Source organism: Fundulus heteroclitus, chromosome 1, assembly GCF_011125445.2.
Source record: "Fundulus heteroclitus isolate FHET01 chromosome 1, MU-UCD_Fhet_4.1, whole genome shotgun sequence".
In the NCBI taxonomy this organism is placed as follows: domain Eukaryota; kingdom Metazoa; phylum Chordata; class Actinopteri; order Cyprinodontiformes; family Fundulidae; genus Fundulus; species Fundulus heteroclitus.
Window position 1 is genome coordinate 40,727,310 of NC_046361.1, and position 21,155 is coordinate 40,748,464.

General features: G+C 42.9%; 1 protein-coding gene across 3 annotated transcripts; it reads right to left on the reverse strand.

The window, feature by feature from the left end:
- Positions 1–1,536: 1,536 nt before the first annotated feature.
- Positions 1,537–20,870, reverse strand: LOC105918716 (PHD finger protein 20). 3 transcript variants are annotated; one of them, XM_036142982.1, is made up of 18 exons: positions 20,763–20,870; positions 18,723–18,802; positions 16,604–16,775; positions 14,972–15,056; positions 14,686–14,759; positions 14,362–14,605; positions 14,195–14,278; positions 11,570–11,629; positions 11,258–11,441; positions 11,073–11,182; positions 10,875–10,997; positions 8,919–8,990; positions 8,689–8,828; positions 7,540–7,639; positions 7,262–7,457; positions 6,983–7,172; positions 4,491–4,722; positions 1,537–4,406 (listed from the first exon to the last, which is right to left on the reverse strand). In XM_036142982.1, the coding sequence occupies exons 2-18, from the start codon at positions 18,800–18,802 to the stop codon at positions 4,270–4,272; spliced, it is 2,283 nt and encodes a 760-aa protein (XP_035998875.1). In that variant the 5' UTR covers positions 20,763–20,870; the 3' UTR covers positions 1,537–4,269. The 3 variants fall into 3 exon arrangements, with proteins under 3 accessions (XP_035998875.1, XP_035998868.1, XP_035998871.1); XM_036142975.1 differs by having other exon boundaries at positions 10,875–11,182; XM_036142978.1 differs by having other exon boundaries at positions 10,875–11,182; positions 20,710–20,809.
- Between the last annotated feature and the right edge of the window lie 285 nt (positions 20,871–21,155).

Here is a 21,155-nt window from a genome sequence, read left to right on the forward strand (position 1 = left end):
TTTCCACACCTGAAGCTTAATCTGCTAATTAAAACACAGCGCCCCTCGTAGACAATATAGGAACTGCATATTTTCAATTAAACAAAGTACATGTTTTTTTCAATAATTGCTTTATCATTCTCTTCCTTTTATCTTGTCCACCTGTGAAAATCAAATCTGATGAGCTCTTTGTGGCATCTCTTTGCCACATTGCCAGACAGGACACTGGGGAAAAAAAAACCCAAAAACATATACTTTTTTTATAATGATAATGCATATAGCCACAGGGCTGGACTAAATTGTTCGGCCGGCCGTATCCGGCCCGCGGGCCGTATGTTTGACACCCCTGGTCTAGACTTTTACTGTCGACGTTACAGAGATCTGTCTGCTAAAACCAGCTGCTATTCACATTCTATAAATGATCCTTCGCTGTTGTGTGAAGACGAGATAAAGATCCAGACGTATGATGAAGATGGTTATTTATAGACATGGGAAGAAAGCTCATGAAGTGGCTGCTGAGATTTCATAAATCTCAGCAGCCGAGATTATATCACAAATAAAAAGAGTCTTCATATAATCAAGCTCCGAAAATCACAGAGAAAAGGACAACTATCACCTTTGCCATATACTGAACAAATATAAGAAGATACAGTTTTAAAAACATAATCTCTTTTCCGGATGTTTTTAAAATCCCTCGTGATCTGTCGCCTCATATTGTTTTTGGACTTCTGACCCGATGAGCAGAATAAGAAGGTTGACGACCTGAAGGGATCGTAGCATTCCTAAAACATGAAACTATAATCTGCTTTCTCCTATAAAGGAATTGAATAAACTTCCTACACACTTATGAAAATGACCAGTCAAATCTGAGAGGTTTTAGTCGTCAATCAACCAATCAGATGAAATCTAGGAGAATTTTCAGCCATTGTTTGAACTCAGCCAGCTAAACTGTAGATGAAAAACTTTCTAAAGCTGCAGCTGCGTTTCCATTCAAGGCTTCAAACTGTGAATAAACACAAGTTTCTCTTTCAGAGTTGAAGGCATGAATCACTATTTAAAGTCAGCGAATCACTGAGTTCACAGGTTAAATCATAAAATAATCGTATAACAGATACCTGGGCTCATCTTCACAGGCATTCAGACTCACAGCGATGTTCTCGTACTGCAGAGGCTTCAGGATCAACCTGGGGTCAAAGGATTGATTCATTTAAACAAATCTAAAAAGGTTCTGGTGGTGAATCCGGGTCGTGTGTCAAAAATCCCAAAACAAAAACAACTAAAACAGGCACAACTGGCAGCAGGTAATGTTTTAGTATTTTTATTTAACGTAAGGATCTCTCTTTGAAACTAAAAAAAAAAAAAAAAAAAAAAAACTTTGTTCCAGCTTTTAGCTAAATTAAAAGCAAAACTTCAGCGAGTTTCCAGACTCAGGAGAACTTTTCCAAATGGAACGAGTTAACGAGGAACATCTAGAGCTGGAGGTCTAGATCTTCCCCAGTCAGAAATGTTTTACACAAGTCAGAATTCATCAGTTCAAAACAAACATTAAAACATGTGTTCAGTACACCCCACTGCTTTATTTTCCAGGAAGAAAAAAAAAAATCTAATTTCTTCTCAAAAAACTTTCATCTTGGACTCAGAACTAAATAAATCTACAGGTTTGTACAGCGTGAAATACAAGCGTGAAAAGATTCAGAGCAACATTTGTACATTTTAAAGCTGCTCGTGTTGCAACACGGCCGAGGAAGAAGAGAATCAGCACCAGCAGCTTTCTTCTCTGGACACTAAACTGAAATAAAGCGTTTTTTTTTAGTTTAGTAAAATAACATAAAACCACTGAATCTGCTCCCTCTGAGAGGGAATCTAATAGAGCACCGATCTAAAAAACGCTAAAACGAGTCAAAAAACACAGAGTCTAAGCCGGGAGCTTTGAAAAGCTACAGCTGGAAGCTTTCGCTGCTGATTAGCAGGTTTTAGTTGCAACTAGAAGTTAAAGTGGGATCCTTAAAAAGCAACATGGCAGCTTCTCTGTTGTTTCTTAGTGGTTAAAGAGCTGCAAGCACAACTGGATAGTTAAAATCATCCAAACATGGATCAAGTTTCACTCAGAACATCATTTTTATTTGATGTTTTTTTTTCTTTCCTTTTAAACCAGAATCTTTCCCATGTAATAATCGGCTGAACTGAGACGGATGAGGCAGCAGCTTCTTTTTCCTCCTCTAGATCTGTTGGCGGACACATTTCGCCTCAAATGCATCGACTTGCAGCTTTGCTCTACGCTGAACGTTCACTACTGATAATTACCCTGTTTAATTTACCTGAAAGCCAGTCAGCTTGGAGAAGTGGTGTAAAAAAAAAAGAACGTTTAAACTAAAAGCTCTGGTGAAGCATATTTTGATTAGGTTTCAGGATGCAGCGTTACTGGTACCTGTTATCAATCACAAAGAATCGGCTGTTGGGATTTTCTTTGCGTTTGCAGCGTTTAGCTGATTTCCCCCAAACGGGTTAAAAACAGAATCTGGTCAAGATGCTGGGGAACCCTGAAGGAGCTGCAGGAGTTTCCAGCCTGACAAAAACCATCTGCTTTCTCCACATAAGGAGTCAGGCTGCCTTTTCCTGTGAAGAGCACATCCAGGCGAGGCTAAAATGAAACATTTACTGGTTGGGCGCAGACTTTAAACTTTGTTAACTCCAAATAATCTGCAGAGAAACACCAGAAACCCCCCAGCCTAACATGCTGAGGGGGTTTCTGCTCTTCTGGTGGAAAGCAGGACAGAACTAGTCCGGTTCCAAATATTAGTGGGCCTAACACCTTCAGGGACGCTAAAGGATGAAGACAAAGAGAAATCCCAGCACACAGAGGGCCGAGGAGAAGACGCGTCCTCTAGTCTGATGGGTTTCAGGATCCTTTATAAGGAGGAGAGGATAAATGTGACAAAGTCAGAATATCGTCTACTGATGGAGTCCAGAAAATAAGACTGGAGCCGCCTCAAAAGGTTTTAGTTTGTGGCACATTTATGAAATCAGGTTATTGCAACTTAAAAAAAAACATGTAGAAAGGTTTTTTAAAGGTTTGCTAACAGTAAATATCAGTTTAAAATGGCAAAAAGCGCTGTAAAAATTTAGAGAAAAAGAAAAATATACAGACGATTTCAATCGTCACGCTGCTGGGATACGTCAGAGTGAGAAAAACCCAAATAAGTTAAACTGTGTTCTGAAGAAAAAAAAAAAAAAAAAACTATAAAACTTTATATGATAAAAAAAATGTGATCCGGCTCTGAACTCCTGAACTGTTGCCTCTGAAGGAGAAAGTTTCCCTGACCGGAGCATAAAGTCTGAGCGACAGTCAGCAGCACTGAGCCGGTACCGGACGCTCCACTAGAACCCGTCCTGGACTGGAAGCTAGTTTAAATAAAAGCTATTTATCAGGGAAAACCATTTAGATTGTCTGGAGATCTGTTGAACAGATTCTACTAAAGAAGGGACCTTCAGGATCGGATAGATTTCCAGGCCAGAAAAACCTCGTCTTCGCTTCGTACGGAGAAACTCCAGCAGGAAACGTGGAAATAAAGCAGAAAACAGGGAAAGATTCAGGCTAATCGGTCCGTCATCTTCTCTCTGAAGGTCTGAAGAGTTAAAGCTGTTATTAAAATCCGTCCTGATCTTCCATCTAAACGTGTTCTGATCCATTCTGACCCGGCCGACCCACAGCGGAGCCATCTGCTCCAGTGACCCGCTAACATTTGGCCTGTGGTCTGATGCTGAGCGCCGCTCCCCCTGCGCTGACAGGCGGCGCCCCCTGCAGGCCGCCAGCCAGGAGCGCGGCTCTGGCTGTTAACTGGAAGAAATCACGCTGCTGGGGTTACGGTTGGATGGAAAAAAAAAAAAAAAACTGCTGTTTTTTTAGAAACATCTGCTGGGCAGAAAGAAACACTTTGTGGTGCGAACGAACTTTAAAAACACACTCGTCGCTGTTTTCGTCTTTTTGAAATTACAAAAACAGGCAAAAAAAAAATAATAATTACAAGTCCGTATTAACATTAGTGCAATTACAAAATCTGGATTACAAAAGGATCTGCGCTCGCGCCTGAACTGACCCGGCTCCGTTCTGCGCGCCGGTACCGGGCCCATCAGTGGACACATTATGGAGTTCTGCTGGACCCAGTTTCAAAAGCCCTGGTTCAATCATTCTGTAGAAAAAAATGTTCCTCCAGTTCAGAAACAACTCACAGAGCGTCCGGCTTTCCACTCGCTTCCTAAAGGTTCTGCCACAGTGGCCTGAGCTTCAGGTCAGCGGCAGACCGCCAGCCGTCTCACTGTGCACAGGTCACTCAGCAGACGTCTGATTCGCTGTTTGAGCTGCGGGAGGCGGGACAAAGGGTCCGGCGGCTCCAGCTCGCCTGAGTGGTCCAGCCAGGACTCCAGAACTGCAGGAAAGAAAGCGGTTTTTCTCACTTTTCTCATCAGAGTGGACACAAAGTCACAAGCTGCGGCGGCTCTGAGTGCGTTACCGTCCAGCTCTCGCTCGATCAGGTCCATCCTGGCGCTGATCTGGTGGTGGAGCGACTCGACGTGCTCCAGCAGGTTCAGCCGACACTGAGCCACAGACGCCGACGCCGGTCTGAGGTCGACTTCCTCCTCGTCTGCGTCGTTCTCTGGTTTTATGCTGAGGATGATGTGGCTGTCTGAGGGCGTCATGGTGCTGAGAGACGCCGGTGTCCTCAGGTCTTCAGGCTTCGCCTCCTGCAGAAACAGAAACACGCCTTTAACATTTCCCAAAGGCACACAAACAAACTTCAACGCATCTTCTTGGGATTTCAAGCAGCAGACCGACACAAAGCGATTCCTGTCTCAGGCCGTGTAGGATAAGCTCTTCTGCCCGGACACGTCCACCTTTCACGTTCTGTCCACTTTTCACCGTTTTACAGTTTTTATAGGTTGCTTTGACACAGCAGTCAACTCAAAGCCAACATTTTTCAAAACAGTAAACGCAGAGGCCTAAACAGTGGCACCAATGGTCAAAATTAAATATTTTGTTTGCAAAAGGCTCCAACTCTGCAAAAACATTTAAAAAATGAACCAAAAGCAAAATTTGCCCTCAAACAACACAACTTGCACACAAATGTTTGAGCCCTTCCAATCATTCATTACACAAGGGGCAACAAAATACAGAATACAACACTCAATGTGAATCAGTGCAGCATTGCTGGTTCATTGTAGCCAAAGACTGTACGCAGCTTACATGGCAGCGTCATTTGTAGTCAAATTTGCCTTTTTGCAAAAAATTGATCCAGAGGCAAATATGATGTGATGCAAATTTTATTGATTCTTCATTCTTTTTTTCCAGATAAACAAATGAAATATTCCAAAAAATGAAAGATTCCAACAGAAAATACTAGGGCTGTTTGTTCCTTCTAGTCCATTCTGTCCTGATGAATAGGTCACATGGCCTCATCTTCATCACACTCAATAATTTCCCTTGTGATGCACTTAGGGAAAAATCTTCAATCATGCCTCATCTGCCTTAAACCACCCATGCTTGCAAAGAACAACACACAACATGGCACCTTTTACGCAAAGCTTGCAAACTGACTGCAAATTGAAAAGTTGTGTAAAGAGGTGTCAATCAGGTGCTTCAGTGATTTCATTCTGATCAAGAAGTTTCTAAGAGCTTGGAACATATAGTTTCTGTTTTGCTACCGCAGCTAAAGCAATGGAGTTTGGACTGCATGAATGACATCTGCGTTAACTGTTTTGCAAAAGAGCGGGAAAAATGAGTCAAACCAATGAAAATGGGTTAACTCATTTGCAAGAGATGTCTTTGGCTCTGCTGAGGTGGTGATGCTGAAAACTGAGAGGTTGCCAGTTTTTTTAAACAGGTCAAAGCAATCAATAAAAACTGTAATGGGACCAACAGGCATGGATTTATTCTGACTGCTGGGATGAAGACAGCCTTTCTCTAGTGAGACGTCGACCCAGCACCTCCTGGGTGGTTCTTCTCCGCTCAGACCCGTGTGGCAGCGCTGGTACCGCTGCTGCTGCTGCAGAGGTCCAAGAGGACAGAAATGTCCCTCATACCGTCCCGGAAGCTCGTCTCTGTGTAAGACGGAGACGGCAGAGACACAGACAGAACGGCCGTGTGAGTTAGCGGCGTAAAGCAGGAGGTTAGTCTCCTCCCTCACAGCGCAGATGCTCAGCGATGCAGAGACGACGGACCAAGGAGAGGAAGCAGCTTCCTGTAGAGTCGCTCTGCTTCATGCTAACGCGTTCATTCAGTGGAGCGCGTTTATTCCACTCATCTGAATAGTTTTAGACACCGGGGGCGTCACAGAGGAGTTTTACAGGGAACCTCTGAGCGAGCAGTGCAGGAACCAGGAAGACGCTTCCAGCAGAGCGGATGGAGGAGGCCAGGCCAGCTGAGAGAAGCTGAGAACTAAAGATCCAGCTGGAGAAACGCCACAGTCTACAGGAGGTAATCATCTAAAGCTTCTGCTGCAGGTCTGAAAAGCAGCCTGTCAGGCTTCATTAACGGCGACAACCAGTGAGTCGACCAGGGCTGGTGTCATCTGAGATGAGCCGATATGATTCGATACGATTCTCTATACGTAGCTCAGCTAGATTTGACTCCAATATCGAAATATACTTTCAAATTAATGCTCAAAGTCATTCAATCAACAAAACCAGCCAAATATTATATTTATGTTCCATTTATTAAACACTGATATATTAACAGGAAATAAAGTGCATTTGGTTTAATGCATTTAACGTATCACAGCAACCAAAAAAGTCCCAAACGTCTGATTTTAGGGGCGAAGCCGCTTCTAAAATCCTGTCAGCCGTTCAGTAAATTCGTCTCACTTGCTTTTCCTCGCTGTTAACAGTGATGCTGTGCTGTAATAACGCCCCCTAGGGGTTGGGAGGTATATTGAAAGCCAGAATATGGATATTAAATCGTTTTTAAAAACATTTTCAGCCCTAGAGTCGACCTGCTTCCTGTTCCTACCTTCTCCCCGGCGTCTACCATCATCAGCATCTCCTCAGCCGTTTCCCATGATGCCTCTGGTTTCTGGTAGCAGTGCTCGCTGCTGACGTAACAGACGGGAGGCTCGTCTTTCTGGCCGGACGTCAGCTTCATCGCCTCCTCCTGCCTCCACGAGGACCTCCACAGCTGCAGGTCGGGGTGGGACGGCGAGCTGGGCAGACGGACACAGAGGGCGACACGGTGAGCGGACGGCGGCGCAGAGGCAGCCGGACACGCGGCGTCAGGGATGGCTGTGCTCACTGCAGCAGGCTGATCTTCAGCTGCAGCCCGCTGAGGACCTGATGGAGGGCGTGCGTCTGGGCCAGCAGGTGGCTGGTGTGGGAGATCTTGGAGGCGTTGACCTCCGAGTAGTTCTCCTTCACACAGGACAGGCCAAACATGTGACCGGAGAGGAGCAGGTCGGGTTCGGAGAGGAAGCGCTGGGCCCGCCTCCAACCTGCACAACAAGGGAGGAAGACAGGCGATGAAGGTTTCCGTCAGAGGAAGCTTCCTGCGGCGGCTGCGGGAGGCGCTGCTACCTGAGGTCTGTCTGCAGTAGTAACAGATGTAGTTGTGAGGAACGTTGTCTTCATACAGACCCATGCAGGTGCCATGCTGCCAGCAGAGACACGACTCGCACTGCGGAGACACAGGCAGAAGGACGGCGGTGATTTAGGCTGATAAATAAGATTATCTGCCATTAGAATAACATTTCTGCACTTAAAATAGGAACAACTCATCTCCATCATCTTATTACAATTGCAGTATATCTAACAGCCTATTTTAGGGGGTAAAAGAGTCATTCCATTGGCAGATAATCATATTTACCAACTCAAATCACAACCAAATACGCTCATTTCAAGAAAAAGGGAACTTTTAGTTCCCTTATAGCCATTTTTTTTAACTTGAACATTAAAATCTTTGCACAGTTTTAGCTTCTCAGGGAGTGTTGTCGTTGCATTCAACTTTAACATTTATATATTTGATTTGTGTCTTTGTTATATGTGAGTTCAGAATCCGAATCAGAAATACTTTAATAATTCCAGAGGGAAATTATTATATTTATGCATGAAATAAGAGGCTCTGTTCAAGAGTTACAGGCTAGACCAGGCGCCTGCAACCTTTACCGTCCAAAGAGCCATTTTTTTCTACTTGAATTAAACTCGTTCAGAGCTGCAAATATTGGCCTTTTGAAAAAAGACAAGTTATAATTTTTGATAAAGATCTACTGTGGGAAATATGTTGTCATTGTTAAAGAAACGCCCTTCTATGTCTATTATGAGGTTTAGAAAAAGAGGATGGACAGGATGTTGAGATTTGTGGATAATGAAAAAATACTGATTTAAAATGAAATATTATCGGCACTTTCAGCATCATTCTGTTGTGAAAATTAAAAGCAATTATTCCAAGAAAGAAACTGCTAAAACCCGCATTTATTATCATTATTACATTTAAATATGATAATAAAAATATAATTTGCAGCCAAAGTTATAAGAGCCACAGTCCTGTCTGGTCATCCAATCGTAGCGCAGAATCTGAGCGAGAGATTTTACTGAAGACATGATTCCCAGGTTTTAACAGCTCAACTCAAAAAGCCATTTTACTCGTCTTTATTTCACACAAAGAGTTGTCTGAGAGGAAAAGTGTTTAAAAAGAAGAGATAGATACTGATTGTCGGTGTCGGTTACCTGAATCATGAAGTCGTTCTCCTCGTCCACCTCACACACGCACCTCACCACTTCACAGTCGTCCGTCTCCATGGCCAGCGGCCAGGGCGTGTCCTCGCCGCTCTCGGCTGTCAGCGTTGACCAGTCGCTGCCGTCGTCCACTGGAAGCAGAGGGACAAAAATAACGGGTTCTGGTGTTTCTCAGAAGAGAAGGGATCTCTGGAGACGTTTTTGTTCCTGCAGGATCTTACCCTGAGAATGCGCCAGCTTCAGCGTGAGGGGCGGCCGGTCGGGCGTCTCATCGTCGCTGCTGCCGAATCCCGCTGAGCGGTCAGAGCAAACAGTTACAGAGGAAACACCAGTTTTCCATTTTAGCTTTGCTAATAAACAGAGTTAAAGATGTCGCTGAGGTTAAATCTAAGCGTGTATAAACACCAGAGGGAGGAAGAGTAGCGATGCTTGAGTAAAAATATGAATCAAGTAAAAGTAAAAAGTAGTCAGCCAAGAAAGTACTCAAGAGTAACAAAGTATTCAGTAAGAAGGCTAAATAAGTACTGAGTAACTAATCATAACAGCTGATGAGTTAATATTTAAAAATATAAGGTCTGGTATTTTAAAGACAAAGATGAAAACATATACGAAGAATAAAATAATGCAAAAATAGCATTAAAATAACAAAGCTTTAACTCTCTTTAACATAAACTCTAAATTTTTGTCTCTGGTGCGTTTTTGGTTAAAACAAGTTTGTTCTTTATTCATGAAGTTACTCACGGCAGGTAGAATAGCAAGACATTTTACTCAAGTAAGAGTAGTGATACTTTAGTAATAATATGACTAAAGTAAAAGTACAGTGCAGTAAAACTACTAAAAGTACACTTTGTTCAAAAAGTTACTCAAGTAAATGTAACTGAGTAAATGTAAGTTACTCCCGCCTCTGATTCACACCAGGGAAGTTCTTTGTTTCGGACAGAAAGTGGACTTTATTTTTTGTTTGGTGAAGTTTGTAATTGATCTATAATGTTTAACAGATGATTGTTGTTCCCATTGGATTAAACGACTCGGGCGTACAGGACCAGGAAGTGGTCTGTAAACGCGTGCAGCACCTCTGTTTAACATATCTGGGCTGTTTTTACTACCCGATCTGAACCGCTAGCTCCTTTATGTATGGATAGACGGAGCGCTGTTGAATTAGTTTATTTATTAGTTTAAATAGGACTGGAAAAAAAAAACAACGTATTTCCATCCTTTATTACAACATGTTAAAATTCACTTTAGAACAATTGTAATTTCTTTGTACGAAAAATATGTAGCAGTAGAAAATTGTTAATGAAACGTGTTGATTGAGCCGTATTTGTGCTGTCAGAGCGCCCCCTGGTGGACCCATCACAGACCAGAGGAGACCTTGTCATGGCGGCCACATCGCTTATTTATTACAAAAGCAAAACTGCAGGTGACCAAAGACTGAAAACCGATCCGTTCTGTGATCGACGCTATCAGAGTCCACAGTGAAGTACAGAGAAAATATTCAAATCAATTTAAATTTTCACTAAGTGTGACAAGATCATTGCGCATGCTCAGAGCAGCCAGAGCGTCCGTTGGAAGGAGATTTAACCATATTTTTGTTATTCCCTTTAAAGCATGCAATGTTTGCATGATTATAATGAAAAACTTAAAATAAGATAAATGAAAAAAAGTAAGAGATATTGCTTTCCTGGAATTTATTCTGTTTGCACACGCACCAAAGAAGCTGATGGTACGGATCGTGGTTCCGGTACGGATCGTGGTTCCGGTACGGATCGTGGTTCCGGTACGGATCGTGGTTCCGGTACGGATCGCGGTTCCGGTACGGATCGTGGTTCCGGTACGGATCGTGTAGCGACGCTGTTATTACAGCTGCTAAATCAAAGCAGTCTTTGGTCACATTTTATGTCTGATTCAGGAACGGCGTCAGAAAACTCGTCCTGCAAAGTTTAGGGTTGCAAAGCAACAGGCTGCAGAGAATACGTCCTTAATAATCGTAGAACCTGATGAACAGCAGACCATGAATCTTCCTCTGTGTTCAAGCAGAAACTCAATAGTTGTTTTTGGGGCGTAATAAGTCTAAAGATATGATTCATTTGAACAGTGAGACCTAAGAGCTGAACTGAGAAACATGCGCAGGTTAAATCTGTGGCGCTAAGACGGGGCGGAGCCAGAGCATCCGTTACCTGACTGACTCCTCTTCTTCTTCTTCTTCTTTTTCTTCTTCCTCAGTTTGACTCGGAGGAAGTGCTTCCTGTCCTTCCTGTCGTGTCCTCCCAGTTTCTCCTTCCGCTCCTCCTTCTTCAGCTCTGGGAACAGAAACGAGGAGCTGACTCCCTTTGCGCTGCGGTCGTCTGTTGGAGAGCGGCCGAGCTCGGACCCACCAGTTCCCATGATGCTCTGCTCTCTGTCGTCGCGCCGACAGCCGCCGGTCAGGATCTCGGCCTTCTTGCTGGACGGGAAGTCGCCTCCTTCGGACGCCGACCTCTTCCTCCTGCAGCGGCAGAGACAGCGGATGAGCGCGGCCTGCGGAGGCGGCGGCGGCCCCCCCCCCGCTCAGGTGACTCACCTGGAGGCCTCGGGCTCGGCGCCGGCGTCCAGCTGCTGGTCTGAGTGGTAGTATTTGATGTGGTAGTGCAGCAGGCTGGCCTTCCTGAAGGACTTGGAGCAGCCGGGGGCCGGACACTTAAAGGGGTTGTGGTCCAGCTCGATGGAGAGAATGGGAGGAGGCTGGTTCTTTATCACCCTGTACACTGACAGAGGAGGCCGCATCAACCACAAATTAGTGCTTTTTTTAAATTTTCTCCTTACTTCAGGTCGTGAGCAGGACCGGGGGGGGGGGCAGCCTAACCCTGGGCCTGTGGAGGGTGGAGGTGCTTACGTGGCTCTCTGCTGAACTTGTGCGTGGTGGGAAGGTGAGCCTGGCGCTCCATCAGGACGTCTGAGGAAGAGAGGAACACCGTTAACCCTGGAGAACTCCAGAACATCGTCACAGATGTCAGTCCTGCCACGAGCGGATCAATCATTGGCCGCTTCAGGTCCGCCCATCATCTGGAGAACCTTCCTCTCACGTTACCTCCGTCTCTGAGGGGCCGGGGCGTCGCCACACATTCTGAGGCTTCAGCTGTTTTTATTTTCCCCGTAATCAGATAAGGAGTAAAAACTTCAGGTTCAGGCTCTGAGCCGTTTGAGGACATTTTGTTGTGCATTAGAGTTTTACAGTAAAAATCATTAAAAAAATCTGTTAAAACTGGAAAAAATGAAGCAGATAAAAGTTAGAAATCTGGGAGAAAATGCCACGGTGCTGCTGAGCCTTTAGACAGGGTGCTTGCTCTTTTTACAAAAAAAAATTCCAGACTTTTTCCAGACTTTTTTAAAACAGATATTTTTTTCCCCCCCAAGACCTTAACTTTATGTACTTGTAAACTTGTGTGCCTACTGCCTACTTCATTGGTTGAGATTGTACAAACTGTTTATTAGAAATGTTAATTTTTATAGGCTAGTATTCAATGAACAAATGCATTATTCACAGTAAATTATGCTTTTACTGATGAAAACGTTTCAAAACATGAAAATCACAAGTACATGAATTTCACATCAAACAAGTGTTTGATTCCATTAGGCTGATACAGTACGTGACCAGTTAGTAAAATTATAGTTTTATAGCCTACCTTCCTATTTCTCATTTCACAATGCCTTTGAGCATACTGTAAAATTCTACCACACATTTTTTCCCCCATACTTTATTAAGACTTTCACACAAAATTCAAGACTTTTCAAGGTCTGGAAAACAGTGTTTCAAAATTCCATACTTATTAAGACTTTAAAGACTTGCGCAAGCACCCTGTTTAGAAGCCTCCCAGAATTAAAACTTTTGGATCTTAGAAAATTGTGATGGAGGCGATCCAGAGGGAGTCTGGGTGCCGCCGCCGAGAAGGCCCGGTCAGCCCCGTGTTTACGTTACGTTCCCAGACGTTCAAGAAGAACCGGGTCGACGACCTCAGGGATCAGAACTACAGGACGGGACGAACCATTCAGAGCTTAAAGACATTAAATCTTTCCTAAAACAGATCAGCATCCGTTCCCAGAGGTTCCCCTCTTCTCACATCTGGAGCGCTGTGATCATTAGTGTTGATGTTAACTCTTTAAGGGTTAAAATTAACTGTAATTGTTCTGTCTAAGCCTTCTAAGGCTGCGTTCACACTGCAGGCCTTGATGCTCAATTCCGATATTTTTGTGAAATCGGATTTTTTTTGCGTGTCCGTTCACATTTCCAAATATATGTGACTTGTATGTGATCTCCTGTGTGAACTGCATTCATACGGCTAAGTGTCCCGCATGCGCAGTAGAGGACGTGATGATGTCATACGTAGCAAAGCGTGTTCATTGTTTGCAGAAGTAAACATGGATCGTAATGCTGCAGCGTATCTTCCCTTCTTTACGTTATTCTCCAACCGGAGCAGCACTTTACCAATACAATCTTTTTAAGAAGATCAAAAAGGAAGAGAGCCAGATTTTAGCGACGTGAGCAGCTTTACGGATACGGACTTCATTCATAATTTTCGAATGACAAAGGCAACCTTTGTGCGTCCGTCTGAACGGATCTCTTTAACGCTCTCACGTAAAAACACACATCTTCGGCAGCCATAGTAGCGAGTAAACGCGTTGCTGTGCCGCTGTATTGACTTGCAACAGGTGCTTGTTACCGCACAACAGCCAATAGCCAACCTTTGGCATAGTCAGGTCCACCGTTAGTGACGTTTGTCAAGTATCAATGACGTGTAGGTCGGATAAATGCGACCCGCACTGCAAAAACGGAACTAAAAATAAGTAAAATGTTCTTAAAATGAGTACATTTGTCCTTTATTTGAGCAGGTAAATAAGATGATTTGCCAGTAGAATAAGACTTTTGCACTTAAAATAGGAATAACTCATCTCTATCTTCTTATTTCAAGTGCAGGATGTGTAATTATCTTATTTTAGGGATCAAAATACTCATTCCATTGGCAGATAATCTTATTTACCTGCTTAAATCAAGGACAAATACACTAACTTTAAGGACATTTTACTTATTTTTAGATCCATTTTTGCAGTGCGGCCGTACAGACACAGGTCGCATTTGAAAAGATCAGATACGTATTGGATTCAGGACCACATATCTAAGCGACCTGGGTTGCATTTGAAAAAATCCGATCTGTGTTGTTCATACTGTCATGAAAAGATCAGATCCAGGTCGCATATGGGCAAAAAAAAAATCGGATTTGGGTCTCTTCAGGCTGCAGTGTGAATGTAGCCTTAGTCACATGTGTTCTGCAGTTCTCGTGTTTTGTTCTGTATTTTGTTCATGAGGTTATTCTAGTTTAATCGTATTTCATAAGGATCATGTGACCTGCGTCCTTCATGAGTATTTCTGGCCGTGCCCCACCACCACCAGGTGTAGCCGGTTCTGAACTGCACAGGTAGACAGGGGAAGAGATCTGGGCGCGACCCGCAGCCCCGTGTTTACCTTTGTCGATGTGGGCGGGGTTAGGGACGGCCGCCATGTTGGAGTCTGCTGTGATTGGTTGTTTCTGGACTCCATCGCTTCTGTCTGAGAGACAAAAACATGTTTACCTTCCACCTGGAAACCGGCTGACGGAGCCACCATCAGGGGTCAGGGGTCAACTCATTTACTGTTTTCTGTCTTCTTCTTCGCTGGTGAATGGGAGGATGAAGGTTCAGCTGTCCTCTCCTCCTCATCCTCCTCCTCCTCAGCTCCTTCCTTCTCCTCTGATGTCTCCTCTTCTCCCTTCTCCTCCTCCTCTTCCTCCTGCTGCTGCTCCTCTCCTTCCTCTCCTTTAGGGTTCTGCTCCTCCTCCTCGCTCTCTCCCTCCTCCCATCCCTCGCTCCCCACCGCGCTCTTCTCAGACCTCGACCTCTGAACATCAGACAGAAACATCATGAGGACCAGCAGCGGGCCGAGGAGGCTCACACCTGAGCAGGTGTTGCTGTTCTTACTTCCTGGAAGGGTTTGATCTTGGTGGGCTTCACCGTCTGAACCACGCCGTCGTAGAACCGCACCGTGTAGGATTCTGCGGCGGGAGCACACCTTTATGAGCTTTGAGACTGGGTTAAGGTTTTTCTAGAGGCTTAAAGCTCTGCTTGAACAGGATTTACATTCAGAAATGTCTTTTTTTTTGCTAAAACACAGACAGACAGCGGCGTCAGACACTCCAGATCCAGATTTAAACACATTTTTCTTCCAGAGACTAAATCTGGGTGGAAAGTTCAAGCTGAGTCTCACCGTCTTTGTTGACTTTGAGGATTTTTGCCGGATAGAAGCGGCAGTCGGTCCAACAGGCCAGAACCTTGGAGCCCGAAACAAAGACCTGAGACAGAGAGACAGGAAACAGGAATCTATCAGAGGAAAACCAGAGGAACCGACATTAAACCCTGACAGGAACCCAGAGACAGAACCATCAGACACTTTACTGCCTCGTTTAGAGACTCTGGGATAAAGTTTATAACGCACAATATTAAACTTTACAGAATAAATCTTTTTCTAGTCTCTTCCTGTAAAAAAAGCTTTAAAAAATAAACTTTTAAAAATCAGATTAAATTATACAGATATTTATAAACTAACCTGGTTTGAAATGCGTTGAAAAATAATTTGATTTAGAAGAATAATTTTGTTTATTTTTCTCAGGGTTTACTTTTATTAATAAAAACAACAACTTTGTTTCATATTTATAAAATTATTTGCATTTTTTATTTAATATTTATAAAATAACTTAATCTAAAATGTGTGAAAATAATCAGATTTAAATTTAAATAAAAGCATATTTATAAAATTATTAGTTAGGGCTGGGCGATATGGATTAAAAAATAAAATTTTATCATACCAAATCCGATTAATCGATTTTTTCCTCCTTTTTGTTTCATAAAAAGAAATTAAAGAAATTGTTTTAAAACCTTGCTTTTATGTCAAGCATTTCGTCAGGGAGTTGACCTGAATTCAAAGTGCAACTAAAAACAAGCTGTGAAACATGTAAAACAAGATGGCAGCCGTGCCATTATAAACAATGAAAATATAACAAAACATTTGCTGCTAGTGGTATTACACATTGAGCTAAGAACAGGCTTCACTGCACTTGTGAACTTCAAACTAAGTAAAAAAAAGTAAATAAGGAAATGAAGTACCTGGTATAATGGTAAAAAAAAAAGTTTCTACTTAACAATATTTTGACAATATATTTGCCTAAACATATATTCAGCATCACATGCTGTTCTCTTCATGGAAACCCAATGAGTGTATTGGCAAAGTAAAATCCAGATTTTACAAAAATGAAATCTTAAAGAATTGTAAATTCGAATTAATCGATTAAATCGATTTATTGCCCAGCTCTATTATTAGTTTGCATTTAGTAAATAATCAGGCTTATGAAGTCAGGCGACAAGCCCGAAACAGAAGAAAAACGCTCATATTAATATTAGTAAAATAAGAAAGTTTCATTTTTCCTCTAACACTAAATTTCTGGACTATAAATAAACTGAACCGTTTTAGCAGGAACTAGCAGCATTAAGTCTTCATACTTATTGTTATTTTTTATTTGGCTCAGAAGAGCAAATTATCCAAACATATTTCTATTTTATTTTTCACAGCTCCCTCTATATTCAATAACTCTCCTGTTTACGTGCAAAATGCCTTAATAAACTGAATTAACCTTTTAATTTTGGAAATATAAATTAGAAATAATGGTTCAGAAAACTACTGATACCTGTAAATGGATCTAAAGCTCTTTTTATTTAATGTCTTTTAACTCTGGACGTCTGTTTCTGGGTTTTACAGATGAAACTTTGTGAATCAGCTAATGGAAGAGACCAGGCTAGCGTGTTAAAGAGGTTCTGGTTCTGAGGCAACAGAACCCAGCGGTACCGGCGGACTCTGCTGCGCGTTCAGGCCCTGCCTCCTCAGGCTGACGCGCTCCAGCGGCCGCAGGTACGGCGAGCTCCAGTGGAACCACTCGTTGTGGCGCCGGCTCCACTGGCGGTAGTGGACCAGAACCCGCTCCTTGTCGTAGTCGATCTTCTCGATGGTGGCCGCGTACCTGAGGGGACAACAAGCCGGACGGTCCGGGTCAGACACAGAACAATTAACAGGATCAGCTGCACCTCTCTTCTAGACACAACCAATCAGGATCATTTAGAAATGTTTCCCATCATGCATTGCACCACAACTGGCCCTTTAAAACAGGAGGTTTCAGGAAATGGAGAAGTGCTTCCTGTCTGAACTCATGATTCACTTTTCTAAAGGAATCTGGGTCCATTTATCCAGATCATCTCCTTCAGGTCACTGGAGAACAACTTAAAATGTAAAAGATGTTTGGAATTATTTTACGACCTTTAATTTGCTACGTAATTCTATACGTTTTGCTTCATAGTTGTGACGTCTTCCCTATGAACAAACAATGTGGGAAGCGTCAAAAATAAAGAAAAGCCATCCAACCCTTTGACAGGTGGGATATTTTCTCTATCATGGAGAAGCCTCAGAAGGTCAGGATTCACCAACTTTAGACGTTCACCAATGATCATAAGATCAGAAGTGAAAGATCGTGACGACAAGCAGGTGAAGGATCCTACAGAGGAGTCCAGCTCCGTTACTCAGGAGGAGCTCAGAGCGCTGCTGCTGCTCACCGTGAGGTGGTTCAGACGTCTGATCAGGACGCCTACCTGACACCTCCCACTGGAGGTTCATCTAAGCACGTCCCACTGTGAGGAGGCCAGAGACAGAACAAGCCAGAACCAGAACCTCCAGGACCGGACCATCAGACCATAATATCTCTAACTGATCAATGGTTCTTCCCCGACTTCCAGCTTCTTTAAAACGTGTTGCTGTGTCAAACTTTACATTTTCCAGGTCAGAGCATAAATAAAATCAGCTGGTTTCAAAAGTCAGATTTGAAAAATATATACAGGACTGTGTCAGAAAATTAGAATATTGTGATAAAGTTCTTTATTTTCTGTAATGCAATTAAAAAACATGAAATGTCATACATTCTGGAATCATTACAAATCAACTGAAATATCGCAAGCCTTTTATTGTTTTAATATCGCTGATTATGGCTTACAGCTGAAGAAACCCAAATATCCTATCTCAAAATATTAGAATATGGTGAAAAAGTATACTAGTAGGCTATTCAACTAATCACTTGAATGGTCTAATTAACTGGAAACACTGCAGGGTTTCCTGAGCCTTGAAAAACACTCAGCTTGGTTCAGTAAACTAAATCACAAGTATGGTAGTGGTTAAGAGACGACATCAGATTCTCACAGTAACTGGTGTACTGACCATGGCATTACTGTCCTTGATTGGCCTGCCAATTCCCCTGACCTGAACCCCATAGAGAATTTGTGGGCTATTGTGAAGAAGAAGCTGAAAGACACCAGAGCCAACAATGCAAATGAGCTAAAGGCCGCTATTGAAGCATCCTGGGCATCCATAACACCTCAGCAATGCCACAGGCTGATTGCCTCCATGCCACGCCGCATTCATGCAGTAATCTGTGCAAAAGGATTCCCAACCAAGTACTGAGTGCATTAATGGACATTTTCAAATGTTTGATTTTGTTTTGCGGTTATAATTTTATTTTTACTTGGTCTGAGGAAATATTCTAATATTTTGAGATAGGATTTTTGAGTTTTCTTCAGCTGTAAGCCATAATCAGCGATATTAAAACAATAAACGGCTTGCGATATTTCAGTTGATTTGTAATGAATCCAGAATGTATGACATTTCATGTTTTTTAATTGCATTACAGAAAATAAAGAACTTTATCACAATATTCTAATTTTCTGACACAGTCCTGTACATATTTAAAGCCTTTTCCAAAATATCTATGAACAAGTTGCACATTTAACGAGTTTAAAAGGTTCCATTTGTGGAAACAAAGATTCTGCAGGAATGTAACAGCGACGGCTTCCAGGAGTTACTGGAAAAATGGGCCGTGCTGCTCAAACGTTTAAGCGGTCACTGTGTGTGAGAGGGCGGTGCTGACCAGTTCTTCTGCCGATCCCGAGCCTCAAGCTGAGCTCCCACTTCGAAGGTGATCCCCGACCGGTCAGGTGGAGTCTTCATCTGGCAGAAAATGACACAGAACGGCCGTTAGAGCCGAAGCAGACACTGATTCCGTTACAGGAGGAGGTCTGGAGGAGCAGAGAGGATGTTAGAGCGGTGCAGGACACGGATGAAAGCTGTGAGACGGGGGTGAGGGGTGCTGTAGGTGTGACGGAGGAGCAGAGGGTGGAGGTGGGACAGGTTGACACATGAGGTTAGACAGGAACCTCCACAGATGTTTGGAGACAACGCTGATCTGCTGTGAGAGCAGGAGAGCAAGGTGATAAAGGGAACAGGTGGAGGAATATCATGGAGAGATGGAGGTTTTCCCTGGAAAGGAGAGGAAAGGTCAGCTGTAGAAAAACATGTGTGTGAATGAGAAGAACCCAAATGGAGCAGAGATGAAGAAGGTGGAGGACTTCAAGTACTGAGGTTCAACAGTCCAGAGCAACGGCGAGTGTGGAAATCTGGAGAAGAAACGTGTCCAAGGAGGTTGGAGAAAAGTGTCAGGTGTGTTTTGTGATAAAAGCGTCTGAGCGAGAAAGAAAGGAAAGATGTTCAAGGTGGTGGTGAGACCAGAGATGCTGTCTGGTTCAGAGACGGCGGCTCTGAGGAGGAGAGACGGGAGGCAGAGCTGGAGGCAGCAGAGATGAAGATGTTGAGGTTCTTTATGGGAGAGACGAGGATGGAGAAGATCAGGAATGAGTTCATCAGCTCAGGTTAGATGTTCTGGAGATAAAGCCAGAGAGACCAGACTGAGATGGTTTAGACATGTACAGAAGGGGAAAGGATGCTGAGGCTGGAGCTGCCAGGCAGGAGGCCTGGAGGAAGACCAGAGAGGAGATTTATGGACCGAGGTAAAGAGGACATGAAGGTAGCTGCTCTGAGAGAAAATCTATGAGAAGATAGAGACAGATGGCTCGCTGTGGTTCCCCTAAAAGGGAAAAGCCCAAAGAAGACACCAGTTTGATTATATAAAAAGGCAACAAATATATATCACATAGGCCACATATTTTGGTAACACAGCACACTTAATGTAGTTATGTAACAACATATTAATGATATATATATTGCTTTCTGTTGCTCTAGTTACACCATATTAATAATAATATTTGCTGCTGTTACACACGATTTTATCGGTATATTCAAAAACTACAATCAGTTGAAAGGTATGTACTTTTCTAGGAATCTGTCTGTTTGATTCAACTGAATTAAATTGCTGTAAAGTGCCTTGAAATGAAACGTGCTGTGAATTTGTTATATTAATCCATTGTTGTTCTATTAATTATTTAAACGTTGAATACATGTTTGTGTTTGTAGTTCTCGCAGTCGTCCAGCAGATGGCGCTGTCCACTGGGCAACTTTCTGAGTGACAGCCGGCAAACCCCGCCCACTTCAAACTCCGGCCTACAACCCATCCTTATTTTTTATTTTTTTTTTAAAGTTTATTGAATAACTTTTTATAATATTTCTGCTCAGATTTCCCATGCACAAAAAGACAAAACAACACATTATAAATGTGTGGAGTTAAAAACAAATACACGCCTCCCAGCCGCGGGTTCTGATTGGCTCTCGGGGCTGTCAGTGGAAAACAAGCCCCGCCTCCCAGATTCTCAGATATTTGACAGCGGCTAAAAGCTAATGCTATCTGTTGTAGTTAGCGTAAAACTGCAGCAAGCAGCGACACGCATCATAGCTCAGAGTTACTCACAAACACACGCTGCTCAACTTTAACTTAATTTAGAAGCAAAAGTGACAAGTTTGTTTGAGCGCTGTGCAGCTGAGCGGACTGAATCTCCATTGACTGAATAGATGAGCTAACAGCTAACCGTTAGCCTCAGCTGAGAGGAAGCAGCTCGGCCTAAATAACATCTTCTGGTTTGACTGTGAGCTGCTGCTGGAGGAGAAGCTTTCAGAAAACGTCCAACCTGCTGATCAGTTGATGTTATTCATGAAGACGAGCGACGGAAAGCCTGTTTACCTCCGCATCTGCTCCTTAGCTGCTCCTCATACTCCGATGGCTGCGCAGCGCATGCGCAAGAACGCAGACTCAGCTGTCCCGCAGAAGCTGAAAGTGCAGTGTGAGGAGGAGGGTTCAGATCCCAAAACAACAGCAAATGGATTGACATATCGGCTTAAACCTGATAGTAAATTTCCTATTAAAGGTCATATATATATATATATATATATATATATATATATATATATATATATATATATATATATATATATATATATATATATATATATATGTGTGTATAGGCTATATATATATATATATATGAACAAAAAATAGACTTAGACTTAGACAAACTTTATTGTCATTTTGTATGCACAGAGTGCGTACAGAACGAAGGGTTCAGAAAGGTTGAGC